General features: G+C 43.4%; 2 protein-coding genes across 5 annotated transcripts in view; both read left to right on the top strand.

Annotated features, from left to right (window-relative positions):
- LOC133537424 (zinc finger protein 729-like) overlaps positions 1–14,197 on the top strand; it is a 39,543-nt gene that overhangs the window by 10,507 nt on the left and 14,839 nt on the right. Inside the window, exons 4-7 of the mRNA XM_061878431.1 lie at positions 1,920–3,495; positions 4,006–4,054; positions 7,821–8,139; positions 10,913–12,326. Of these exons, the coding sequence (XP_061734415.1) occupies positions 1,920–3,495; positions 4,006–4,054; positions 7,821–8,139; positions 10,913–12,326 (3,358 nt within the window). The remainder of the gene's footprint in view (positions 1–1,919; positions 3,496–4,005; positions 4,055–7,820; positions 8,140–10,912; positions 12,327–14,197) is intronic.
- Positions 3,510–14,105, top strand: LOC133536898 (zinc finger protein OZF-like). Of its 4 annotated transcripts, none has more exons than XM_061877583.1 (4): positions 3,510–4,054; positions 7,821–8,139; positions 10,793–10,843; positions 10,913–14,105. In XM_061877583.1, exons 1-4 carry the CDS (start codon positions 3,926–3,928, stop codon positions 12,328–12,330), a joined length of 1,917 nt encoding a protein of 638 aa, XP_061733567.1. In that variant the 5' UTR covers positions 3,510–3,925; the 3' UTR covers positions 12,331–14,105. The 4 variants fall into 4 exon arrangements, with proteins under 4 accessions (XP_061733567.1, XP_061733566.1, XP_061733569.1 ...); XM_061877582.1 differs by having other exon boundaries at positions 10,910–14,105; XM_061877585.1 differs by lacking the exon at positions 3,510–4,054 and having other exon boundaries at positions 8,000–8,162.

Here is a 14,197-nt window from a genome sequence, read left to right as displayed (position 1 = left end):
TAATTTTTATTCATCTTATTTTATTTATATATATAAAAAAAAAAGGACCTTATCTTCACAACACCAGGTTGTTAATGAAATTAGATTTGTTTAAAGGGTTTTTAAAACCAGGTCCAGTCCAGATAATGTCCAAGTCGGGCTCAGCAACACACACCTTCATCCACGTACAACGAAAAATTAGGAAAACAACAGATTGCATATAATTTATGAACAAAATTACATTTTCATAATAAGCATTTGTGTATAGTCCATATAATGTCCAAGTCGGACTTAGCAACACACACCTTCATTTTGTACACTCAAAATAGTTGTTGCATATCTATAAACATAATTACATTTTTAAAATAAGCCTTTGAGGATTTCCCATCTTTTTTCATGTTTTTTGGCAACATTATCGTTTTCAATCATGTATCTTTCTAAAGTTAAAAAATACTGAATAAATGTTTTAAAGAAAGTAATTCTAAGTGCATATCTTTTTTTGGCCTTAAAAATAAAACTTTTACTGAGTACCATAATTAAATCGACTAAATTATGACTCTCAATGAACTCTCTTAAAATAACAGAAACTACATCAAACTTCATAAACAATGCGTTTTCTTTATTTACATGACTATTTACATTGTAGATTGTCACTGAAGGCATCAAAACTATGAATGAACACATGTGAAGTTATGTACTTAAAAGCCCACTGAAACCCACTACTACCGACCACGCAGTCTGATAGTTTATATATCAATGATGGAATATTAACATTGCAACACATGCCAATACGGCCGGTTTAGTTTACTAAATTGCAATTCTAAATTCCCCGCGTAGTTTCTTGTTGAAAACATCGCGGAATAATGACGCGTGCACGTGACGTCACGGACTGTCAGGAAATATTAGCGCAACACTATTTGTGGCTAAAAGTCATCTCTTTTCATCGCGCAATTAAACAGTATTCTGGACATCTGTGTTGCTGAATCTTTTTCAATTTGTTCAGTTAATAATGGAGAAGTCAAAGTAGAAAGATGGCGTTGGGAAGCTTTAGCCTTTAGCCACACAAACACACGGTGATTCCTTGTTTAAAATTCCCAGAGGTGAAGCTTGACTATGGATCAGAGCGGTCAAGCGAACATGGATTCCGACCACTTGTTGACCGGCAGGTTTCGGTGAGAAAATTGTGTTAAAAAGTCGCCTCTTACCAGAGATCTGTGGAGTTTGCGCCGTCCTTGTATCTGCTGTCGACTTCCCTCAGACACTGGCCTCAAGACACCCGTGGACACACTGCTCCGACGATCAGGTACTATTTAATCTCACTAAAACACTAGCAACACAATAGAAAGATAAGGAATTTCCCAGAATTATCCTAGTAAATGTGTCTAAAAACATCTTAATCTGTCCCAATGCAATCGCCGTTTTTTTTTACTTTATGTTTATTTTTTATTTTTTCTAGTTCTTCGCTATCAATATCATCATCCACAAATCTTTCATCCTCGCTCAAATTAATGGGGAAATTGTCATTTTCTCGGTCCGAAAAGCTGTTGCTGTTGGAGGCTCCCATTAAAAACAATGTGAGGACGTGAGGAGCCTTCACCCTTGTGACGTCATCGTCTGCGACTTCCGGTAAAGGCAAGGCTTTTTTATCAGCACCCATAAAGTTGCGAACTTTATCGTCGATGTTCTCTACTAAATCCTTTCAGCAAAAATATGGCAATATCGCGAAATGATCAAGTATGACACATAGAATGGACCTGCTATCCCCGTTTAAATAAGAAAATCTCATTTTAGTAGGCCTTTAACAAAAAGAAAGCCTTGCCGCACATGTGGCGAGGGACGACTGTTTTGACAAAAAGAAAGAAAAATGCCGTGTTTGACTTTAGAGGTTTGGATTAACTCAGAAGAAACTGAAGTTGTTGACTTTGAATCTTCTCTCTCAGAGTCACCTGATAGGACCATAGACGAGGTGAACTGTGATCAGGCGGAAGGGCGAAGGCTCAGGAAAAAAGAGCCGCGGCCCATCAAGAGGTTCTTCTGCGACGAGTGTGACGCCGCCTTCTACTGGCGAGCCGACCTGAAGAAGCACGAGGCGCTCCACAAGAGGCCGTTCCCGTGCGAGCAGTGCGGGAGGAGCTTCCTGGAGCAGAAGTCTTTGGACAACCACCTCCTGCGTCACGAAGAGTCCAAGACGCCGCTGCCCTTCCCGTGCCCGCTGTGCAAGCGTTCGTACCGCAAGGACCAGTCGCTGCAGAACCACCTCAAGTGCCACAAGCGCCACCAGCAGCCCAAGCCCTACACCTGCCAGCACTGCGGCAAGACCTTCCGTGTGGGCCAGTCGCTGGAGAACCACCTGCTGCGCCACGAGAAGTGGAAGGAGATGCTGAAGTGTCCGCTGTGCGACAAGGCGTGCAAGACCCGCGTGCAGCTGCGGGGTCACATGGTGGTTCACTCGGAGGAGCGGCCCTTCAGCTGCGCCACCTGCGGCAAGGAGTTCAAGAGCAAGGACACGCTGCGCTTCCACCAGATGGTGCACACCAGCGACAAGAAGTACAAATGTCCCGACTGCGAGGAGACCTTCAAGTACGCCCACTCGCTGACGGTGCACAAGAGGAAGCACACGGGCGTCACGCCGTTCGTGTGCGAGGTGTGCAAGCGCCCGTACCGCACCGGCACGGCGCTCAAGCGCCACAGCGCCGTGCACACGGGCGAGAAGCCGTTCACCTGCCACGTGTGCGGCGCCAGCTTCAGCCTCAACAACAACCTGAAGAGACACCTGCGCATCCACACGGGCGAGAAGCCCTTCAGCTGCCAGGACTGCGGCAAGAGCTTCTCCGACAACAACAAGCTGAAGTCGCACATGCTGGTGCACGGCGCCAGGAAGCCCTTCATGTGCGACCTGTGCGGAAAGACCTTCCTCTTCAACTGCCGCCTGCAGATCCACCTTAAGTACGTGCACGCCGACGGCAAGCCCAAGAAGTTCCCGGCCGCGCAGAGGAACAAGCTGCTGGTCAAGCCCTACAGCTGCAAGATCTGCCTGAGCAGCTTCAGCGCCGCCTGCTCGCTCAAGCTGCACGAGAAAAGCCACAGCGAGCAGAAGGAGTTCAACTGCGAGCTGTGCGACAAAGCCTTCCACAACAAGTACTCCTTCCGATACCACCAGAGGAGCCACCTGGGAGAAAAGCCCTTTGTGTGCGAGGTGTGCGGCAAGGGCTTCTTCCAAGCTGGGAGCCTCAAGCAGCACGAGCGCATTCACACGGGGGAGAAGCCGTACAAGTGCGACCAGTGCGGGAAGGCCTTCCGCACCGACGGCAACTTCTACCGACACGTGCGCATCCACACGGGGGAGAAGCCCTTCGAGTGCAGCTTCTGCCAGAGGAAGTTCCACCAGTCCAACCAGCTCAAGTCCCACCTGCAGGTCCACACGGGCCAGAAGCTCTACTCCTGCCAGCAGTGCGGACGCGGCTTCTCCGACTCGCGGCAACTCAAGAAGCACAGCTGCGTCGCGCCGCAGGATGCGTGAGGGCCCTCTCGCATGCTTCTTCATCTCCTTCTGCTAGACGAGAACATGTCCGAACACTTACTGTGCTTTTACACTCATCAGAAATGTAGATTATCTTGCATCATGTCTAAAAAAAGACTCTCATGCTAAGTCTTTCACACCAAAAATATCTTTAAAGTTCACACTCGAAACTGACAAATATATCATTTTTAAACTACTTTGAACGAACTACTTGCAATATATTCACCGTTTTGGGGGGTGTATTACGTTTGTCTGTGCGTTGTCTTGCTGCTCTTACAGAGCATGATCGAAGACACAAATATTTTATTTTGAAATGAACAAAGCTTGCACTTCCGGTTGTGGTGTCCGTTTGCAAGTAGCAGCCTAAGAAGTCCCCTCTGCTCTCCTCTGTTATGTCAGACCTTTTGCAATAAATCTGACGTGAAAATGCCACAGAGTTTGGTATTTTATTTGCAAACCAAACTAATTTTGGAGACTGTTATTCGCGGTTCTCTGAACTTACTCAGACCTACGAAAGAGGACACTTCCACGGATCAATCATGTTTGAGAGTGAAGGTAAGCCGTTTAAATTGTGTTATTGTATATTTTTGTTCATGTGTAATGTTAATTGACGCATCTTAACAATGTCATATATGTTTGAAGTTGTACAGAGATATTCCATTATAAAGAGACTGGACAATTGTTAATAGAAACGATCATAACCAAGATGGCGCCTGGTCGTGTAGACGAGCGAGCTAAAGTTACCGTAGCGCAGTTAAGTGACCATCATATTTAATTATTTATTCATAGTTTAGTGTTGCCATGTTTTATACTTTGGCTGCCGAAGATTACTAAGTACAGGATATTTTCAAGACGACGGCTGTTTGATCATTGCGCCTAATGACATTAGCGCCATCTAGCGGCTTGGAGGACGTAATTAACCGGCCAACAGACAGACAACACTCACATTCACACACTAGGGCTTAGTTAGTGTTGTCAATCAACCTTTCCCCAGGTGAATGTATTTGGATGTGGGAGGAAGCCGGAGTACCCGGAGGGAACCCACGCAGTCACGGGGAGAACATGCAAACTCCTCACAGAAAGATCCCGCGCGAAGGATTGAATCCAGGACCATCGTATTGTATTGTGAGGCAGACGCACTAACCCCTGGCACACCGTGTTGCCATTGTCCACAACTGTCTCCATCTAAACACAGCCGTGCCCTCTTAAAGGCCTACTGAACTGAGATTTTCTTATTTAAACGAGGATAGCAGGTCCATTCTATGTGTCATACTTGATCATTTCGCGATATTGCCTTATTTTTGCTGAAAGGATTTAGTAGAGAACATCCACGATAAAGTACGCAACTTTTGGTCGCTAATAAAAAGTCTTGTCTTTATCGAAAGTAGCAGACGATGTGTGAGTGATGTCACGGGTTGTGGAGCTCCTCACATCCTCACATCGTTTACAATCATGGCCACCAGCAGCGAGGGCGATTCGGACCGAGAAAGCGACGATTTCCCCATTAATTTGAGCGAGGATGAAAGATTTGTGGATGAGGATAGTGAGGTGAACGACTACAAAAAAAAAGTGAGGGCAGTGGGAGCAGAGGTGAGTAGTAACGCGCTAAATTTACTCCGTTACATTTACTTGAGTAACTTTTGGGATAAATTGTACTTCTACGAGTAGTTTTCATGCAACATACTTTTACTTTTACTTGAGTATATTTATAGAGAAGAAACACTACTTTTACTCCGCTCCATTTATTTACATTCAGCTCGCTACTCGCTACTTTTTTTTATCAATCTGTTAACGTTTGTTTTGGTTTATGACAGAGCTTCAAAGTAGGATCTGCGCATGCCTGCGTTTCACCAATCACATGCAGTCACTGGTGACGTTGGACCAATCAAACAGAGCCAGGCGGTCACATGACCCGACTTAAAGAAGTTGAAAAACGTACTGGGGTGTTACCATTTAGTGGTCAATTGTATGGAATATGTACTGTACTGTGCAATCTACTAATAAAAGTATCAATCAATCAGAAGTGTAAAGGAAAAAAGACACTTTTTATTTCAACCATACTTCCCATCAAAAGCCTAAAGACTGATCGCACAGTTCCTGTCTCCACAATAAAAGTGCAGCTCCATCGCGCCTGTGCTAACAAAATAAGAGTCTCCGAAAGCCAGAGCAAACAAGCTAGCAAGCTACGGAGTTTGACGCAAATGTATTTCTTGTAAAGTGTATAAAAACGAATATGGAAGCTGGACAGATAAGATGCCAAAAATCAACGACTTTCATGTGGTATTAGACAGAAAAGAGGAACTTTTTTTCTCCTCCATTTGAAAAAGTGGACGTTATCACCACTAAAATGCAAGTCATCAAATTAAGGTAATACACCAATTTATATTCTTGTCTTCATGAAAGATAGGAATCTATGTGTTAAACATGCATGTATATTCATTAAAACACCTTTAACATGTCAACAAAAACGGCAAAATAAATAAATATAAATTAAATACTGTATATATAAATGTATGTATATATATATATATATATATATGTATGTATATGATATGTGTGTGTATGTATATATATATATATATATATATATATATATATATATATATGAGGTAGATCACCTCGACTTGGTCATTTATTAAGTAATTGATTAAAGTTTAAAAACTTATTGGGGTGTTACATTTAGTGGTCAATTGTATGGAATATGTACTGTACTGTGCAATCTACTAATAAAAGTTTCAATCAATCAATCAATGAATGCCTATTGAGCCTATGGTGCTGTTAGGTTATTGTGGCTCAATGTGCCTTAATTTTTTTATTTTAATGTATTATTATTTAAAATATATTATTGTTTTAGTTGCTTAAGAGATAATCATGGCTCTGAATTTGCTCATTGCTATTTTTATGTTTTTGTGCATTATTTGTTGCCGTAATCAGGTTACTCTTCAGTTACTCAGTACTTGAGTAGTTTTTTCACAACATACTTTTTACTTTTACTCAAGTAAATATTTGGGTGACTCCTCCTTACTTTTACTTGAGTAATAAATCTCTAAAGTAACAGTACTCTTACTTGAGTACAATTTCTGGCTACTCTACCCACCTCTGAGTGGGAGCGATTCAGATGTTATTAGACACATTTACTAGGATAATTCTGGAAAATCCCTTATCTGCTTATTGTGTTACCAATGTTTTAGTGAGATTAAACGGTACCTGAAAGTCGGAGGGGTGTGGCCACGAGTGTGGTTACCACCAGTGTCTCCGGTGGGAGGAGGTAATAGTCCGCAGCTGCAGGAGGACGCAAGCTCCGCTCATGTCTACGGTAAGAGACACAATTTTCTCACCGTGTTCGCTTGACCGCTCTGTGCCATAGTAAAGCTTCACCTTCGGGAATGTAAACAAGGAAACACCGACTGTGTTTGTGTTGCTAAAGGCATCTGCAATACACCGCTTTCCACCAACAGCTTTCTTTTTTGTAGTCTCCATTATTATTGAACAAGTTGCAAAAGATTCAGCAAAACAGGTGTCCAGAATACTGTGTAATTATGCGATGAAAAGAGATGACTTTTAGCCGTGAGCGGTGCTGGAAAAACATGTCCGCTACAATCCGTGACGTCACGCGTCATCATACGCGTCATCATTCCGCGACGTTTTCAACAGGATACATCGCAGGAAATTTAAAATTGCAATTTAGTAAACTAAACCGGCCGTATTGGCATGTGTTGCAATGTTAAGATTTCATCATTGATATATAAACTATCAGACTGCGTGGTCGTTAGTAGTGGGTTTCAGTAGGCTTTTAAGCTCACGCTGAGAAATGAGGGAAAACGACGTTAAACCAAGCACTTGGCTCCGTGTAGTCAGAGGAGTAATGTCCCGAGCAAAGTCTATGTCGTTGGTCCGCCATGATTATCAAGCCAAACGACGCTAGTGCGCATTCGCCTGACTTTGTGTTGCTTAAAATGCATTAATAAATGACAGGGTTTTGGTAATTAAAAAATTAGACGTATTACTAATCATCTGGAATTTCATTGCGAATTATCATTATACCGTTTATTGTTAAATCCCGCGTTCATTAACAAGTAAAAAGTCAATGGTGGTCACGGCGTGTTCTCGCCGCAAATGTTGGTCAATTTTTTAGGGCATGACGGAAAATGACAGGGCTTTTGCCGCAGTTGCGGTGGTTAAATTCGAGCCCTGATTGTTTGTTGTAATAGGTTGGTTCAAGAATGTCTGTTATTGACACTCTCATTGAACATTTTTATCGAAACGTGTGGTTGGAACATTCCTTACTTGCGTCACATAATTAAACGTTTTCCCTATTTAGCCAGGATTGGACAAAGTGGTGGACACGTTGGCTCGGGAGGCCAGCAGAAAGATCGACGCCGTTTTCCAGCAGCTGTTTGCGGCGGAGAACAAGGAGAAGCTGGCACTTAGGGACAAGGTGTGTCAGCTGGAGTGCGAGCTGAAGGCCCTGACAGACAACTTTGACAATGCCAGAACGTGGAGAGAAAATGTTTTGAATGGATGCCCTGTGCTGAACGAGCAGACCGGATGGATCTTCACCTTGAAGCCCTTTGGGACGCTGGTCAAATCAGCTGAGGAAGAGTCAGCGGCTGCTGATGGAGACGGTGGACAGGATGAAGGTGCATGTTGCAAGTATTTGAATGTGAGGTGCAGTAAAACTAGAGGTGTCCCGATACAACCTTTTCACTTCTGATACGATACCCATATTGGAGCCTTGATGTTAATCTGATAAAATATCAGCACAAATCATACGATGTACTTTTATTATTTTGTAATGTGGAAACATCAGAAAAGGTTTTCCATCCATCCATTTCTACCGCTTATTCCCTTTGGGGTCGCGGGGGCACTGGTGCCTATCTCAGCTCCAACAGAGAACAATGGTAGATATGCAAAACACTAACGAATTTATAATTAATTGTCTGGAATGGACTTATGGCGTTTTTTCGCTGAAGTGGCGAGCTAATAGTTTTTGACAACACGTAGTGACCAAAAATGTGTGAATGTCCAGGTTGAGTGAAGTGTGTGGATGTTGGAACGTTATGAATCGGACAAGAAATGTGGCGTATGCAGTCGATTGTATGTTTTCGAGAACTATCGTTTGAATGTGAATTTCGGGAAAACCGGGAATTTTCCAAAATATTGATACTAACACAATTTTCCTGGATCCGACCTTGGCAAAATAAGGCCCGGGGAACGCATGCGGCCCATTAAGCTTTTCAATCTGGCCCGCCGGACATTCCCCAATCATTTTTTTAAATCTTTAAGATGGAAACATTATGATGTGCAGTGATGTTTTCAAATGACTGTAAGTTTTGAACTATACAAAGTATTTCAATGGTTGGAATCTGTGCTTTTGCAGGATATACAAGTTACCTTGGTAATCTAAGTCACAGCAGCTCAGACAAGGCACCAAGCAGTGTGGGTGGGGTGCGTTTTCACAGAGTATTTCCAGAGCGGCCAGCCTGAAATGCGGGTGTCAGGGACAGACGCGGAAGGAGATGTTTACAACAAAGTCCTAAAGCTTAGTTATATATCAGATATTTATAACATAGTAGATGTTTTTTTTTTTTTTACCCTTCGCATTCATTTTTTGCCGTATTTTTTGCATTTTTGTTGCGTTTCGCTTGATTGTAAAATATATCCATGAAGAGGGGATGTGACGTTCATATGTTGTCAATATTTAGTGTTTTATCGTTCATAGTTAATATTGTAAATCCCACATTCATTTTCATGTACATTCTGGGTGTCTCATTTAAAATTCCATTCTGTTTTTTAAAGCGGTCTGTCATAACGTTTTTAGCTTTCAATCAGACATTATTGTGAGGTTTTGTATTAATGTTCTTAAAAATAGATATACTGGCCCCCAGACACATTTTTTCTCTAAATTTGGCCCCCCAGTGAAAATAATGGCCCAGGCCCGTCCTAGATAATATGAATGGGTTGGTGTTGGAATTTTTGGAAACGGTTAAAAAATGTTGACGTAGTAAGTTTGAATTGAGAATGGGTATTTTGTAATTCCTGGGGTTTGGGGGAAAACTGTGAATTCATACAAAACAATTGATAACTTTTGTTGTCCCAACTAAGAAAAAATTATTTGAAGGTGGAATAGTCAAACATGGTCGAAAGAATGTGGACTGTGAAAACTTTCAAGGAAGTGGTGAAATTAGGGGTGTTGGAAACCGGTTATTCCTAGAGTTGTTTTGAACTTGGGAAATTGTAGTTAAATTGTCCGAGGTGAGTGGAGTGTGTGGATGGAGGAACGATTCGAACCGGTTGAGAAATGTGGGAATTGTGCATGTTAAAGAATTGTCCCATTCATTTTCCTGGAATTTGGGATAATCTGGGATATTTTTGATTTTCATTTTTTGGGGAGTTCATGATTCCCGGTGGAGCCGAACATTTTTAATACTCCAACGGTTTCAGTTGAATGAAACAGTTTATTATTTTATTTATTATTTAGATCAGTGGTTCTTAACCCTGTTGGAGGTACCGAACCCCGCCAGTTTCATACGCGCATTCACCGAACCCTCCTTTTTTTTTACAAATTCAAGACAAAGTTATATGTATTTGGTAAAACTTTAGTATGGGGAACGTGTTCTAAGTAACAAAGACTTAATTTAGAGTTTTTTGGACACTAAGGGAACATATTCTAAGTAACAAAGACTTAATTTAGAGTTATTGGGTTAGGGTTGGGGTTAGGGTTACAGGGTTAGGGCCAGGGTTGGAGGGTTAGGGTTATAATAAGCCCATGCTGAATAAGGCATTAATAAGTACTTAATGACTAGTAAAGAGCTAATATTTTGCTAATTTGCATGTTAATAAGCAACTAATTAATGGTGAATATGTTCCCCATACTAAAGTGCTATTATGTTTTTTTACTGGTGCACAAAATGAACTGTACATGAACATCACCTTGTTCAACCAATAAAACCAACACAGTGCATAAACTCACAACAAATTACACACCTGCAAATCAGTCTGACTTCTGCTGTTGCCGTATCCGTAATACGCCAATAGGGAGAAGTTTTTATATACACGATGAGTCGGGTGTGTCTCGACATCCGCCGAACCCCTGAGCCCGACTCACCGAACCCCTAGGGTTCGATCGAACCCAGGTTAAGAACCACTGATTTAGATACAAGTGGATACCATCGGATACTTGTTTTTTGCTGATATCGCATCAATATCAGATATTCATTTTGGATCGGGACACCACTAATAAAAGCTCAACAAAATATCAGGAGAGTCAATTCAACATGAGGTTCAATTCAGATGTTGCAGACCAGACTGAGGAGGTGACATCATCGTCCAGCAGACCAGAAGGTGAGGTGCTGCAGAAATTAAATGCAAAGATGATTCATGTCCTTTACATTTCATGCAAAACTTTAGCAGGTGATGTCGTCACGACCCTGCCCACTGAGTGTCTCCAAGCTGCGGTCCAGAAGAAGGTCTTTGAATGTGACGTGTGCAGCAAGAGCTTCAGCCGCCAGCTTCACCTGACGAAGCACGCGGACACCCACAAGGAGCCCTCCACCTGTCCCCGCTGCCCCAGGACCTTCCGCAACGCAGCCACGTTGGAGCGCCACCTGCTGCGGCACGAGGAGAGGGAGCGGCAGAGCTTCGCGTGCGCGATCTGTGAGAAGGCGTTCAAGAGCAAGATGCTCCTCAAGTCCCACGAACTGGTCCACCGAGACGCCCGGCCCTTCGCCTGCGCCACCTGCGGCAAGGCCTTCAAGAGCCGCCAGCGCCTACAGGCCCACTGCGTGGTCCACAGCGCCGACAAACCGCACAAGTGCGAGGAGTGTGGCGAGGGCTTCCGCTACGCCGTGGCGCTGCGCGGCCACCGTAGCGTCCACACAGGCGAGTATCCTCACAAGTGCGGCGTGTGTGGCAAGGCCTTCGCCAAGAAGCGCTCGCTGGGCACGCACATGGCCGTGCACCGGGGGAAGATGTTCACGTGCGAGACGTGCGGCGCCGGCTTCACACTGCGGCAGAACCTCAAGCGGCACTCCCGCATCCATACAGGAGAGCGTCCGTTCAAATGCCACGTGTGCGGCGTGAGCTTCGTGCAGGACAAGCTGAAAGCCCACATGCTGCTCCACGGCGCATCCAAGACCTTCATGTGCGACCTCTGTGGAAAGACTTTCCTCTACAACTGCCAGCTCCAGAAGCACCAGCAGCTGGTCCACCTACCGGGGGACGGCCACGGCCAGGCGGCGCGCAGGCGGGCAGGTGCGCGTGCGTCCCGCACGGTAATCTTCCGGCGGGACAGGACCACAGTGGAGGTGACGCCCTTCACCTGCCAGACTTGCCAGCGGGGCTTCCACTCGGCGGCCTCCCTCAAGAAACACGAGCAGGTGCACGCGGGCCGCACGCCGTACACCTGCCACGTGTGCGGCAAGGCCTTCCTCTACAAAGCCACCTTCGACTACCACCTGAGGACGCACTCGGGGGAGCGGCCCTATGCCTGCGACGTGTGCGGCAAGACCTTCATCATCCAGCACGCCCTCAAGTCGCACAAACTGCAGCACACGGGCGAGAAGCCTCACAGGTGCGAGCATTGCGGGAAGGCCTTCCGGGTCTACACCAACTACCGCCGACACCTGAGGATCCACACGGGCGAGAAGCCGTACCAGTGCGAGGTGTGCGGCGTGCGCTTCCGGCAGCTCGGCCACGTCAAGTTCCACATGCAGGTGCACACGGGGGAGCGGCCCTACGTCTGCCACACCTGTGGGCTCGGCTTCTCCGACTCCAGGCAGCTCAAGAGACACGACTGCGCCCAGAACGTGCTGGTGACCTCGTACACGTGACTCAATATTTTTTCTAAGGCTGGCAAATAATTCATCAAATTTTGGAATTTGGATTAATCATGATAAATCACATTTTAGAATTAGGATTAATCATGATTAATCACATTTTGGAATTTGCTCAACAGAAACGCCTGCGCCCAAAATGCGCTGCTGACCTCGTACACGTGACTCAATATTTTTACTAAGGCTAGCAAATAATTCAGCAAATTTTGTAATTTGGATTGATCATGGTAAATCACATTTTAGAATTTGGATTAATCATGATTAATCACATTTTGGAATTTGCTCAACAGACACGCCTGCGCCCAAAATGCGCTGCTGACCTCGTACACGTGACTCAATATTTTTACTAAGGCTGGCAAATAATTCATAACATTTTGGAATTTGGATTAATCATGATAAATCACATTTTAGAATTTGGACCAAAGACATGCACCTGGGGATAAGTTGATTGGCAACACTAAATTGGTCCTAGTGTGTGAATGTGAGTGTGAATGTTGTCTGTCTATCTGTGTTGGCCCTGCGATGAGGTAGCGACTTGTCCAGGGTGTACCCCGCCTTCCGCCTGATTCTAGCTGAGATAGGCGCCAGCGCCCCCCGCGACCCCAAAAAAGGGAATAAGCGGTAGAAAATGGATGGATGGATGGATGGATGGATGGATTAATCATGATTAATCACATTTTGGAATTTGCTCAACAGACACGCCTGCGCCCAAAATGCGCTGCTGATCTCGTACACGTGACTCAATATTTTTACTATGGCTGGCAAATGATTATTCACATTTTGGAATTTGGATTAATCATGATAAATCACATTTTAGAATTTGGATTAATCATGATAAATCACATTTTAGAATTTGGATTAATCACATTTTGGAATTTTGATAATCATGATTAATCCCATTTTGGAATTTGGATTAATCATGATTAATCACATTTTGGAATTTGCTGAAGAGACACGCCTGCACCCAGAACGTGCCGGTGACCTCATACACGTGACTCAATTTTTTACTAGGTCTGGCAAATGATTATTCACATTTTGTAATTTGGGTTATTCATGATAAATCACATTTTGGAGTTTGGATTAGTCATGATTGTTCACATTTTGAAATTTGAGTTAATCATGATTAATCTCATTTAGGAATTTAGATTAATCATGATTAATCACATTTTAGAATTTGGATTAATCATGATTAATCACATTTTGGCATTTGGATTCATCATGCTAATCACATTTTGGAATTTAGACTCATCACGATAAATCAAATTTTGGAATTTGGATTAATCATAACAAATCACATTTGGGAATTTGGGTTAATCGTGATTAATCACGTTTGGGAATTTTGATTAATCATGATTAATTGCATTTTGGATTAATCACATTTTGGAATTGGGTTTAATTCCAGGCATGTATTCTAAAATTGTCCCAAAACCTCCATAAGTGTACACAAACTAAATGTAATTGTCAGAATGTTACCCAGGAACGTTTTACTTGGACACATGTCATTTTGGGGTGAAATGTGCCAGCGAGCACACAAGTCGGAGTCTCCTCACTCATTTTTGTAGCGACATATGCATTGATCTGATCATTGACCGTATTACAGTTAAGGTAAAAGAGCTTGTACATACAAGAAAAAATGCATAATTAATCTCAAGTGTGTACATGATTAATGCAATATTTTTTGATTAATCACATGAGTTAACTCAATAATGTTGACAGCCCTAATATAAATATGATGCTTACGCTCACATCCTAATAAATGAAACTTGATATTTTACTGTTGTATTGTGTTCCCTTTGATCTAAACCCAAAATTAATTAGTTCTACTTTTAGTTTCTATACAACAAAATGTGATGAGATTATACTC

The sequence above is a fragment of the Nerophis ophidion genome, linkage group LG18 (genome assembly GCF_033978795.1).
Source record: "Nerophis ophidion isolate RoL-2023_Sa linkage group LG18, RoL_Noph_v1.0, whole genome shotgun sequence".
Lineage (NCBI taxonomy): Eukaryota > Metazoa > Chordata > Actinopteri > Syngnathiformes > Syngnathidae > Nerophis > Nerophis ophidion.
This window is presented reverse-complemented; position numbering and strand designations above follow the sequence as displayed.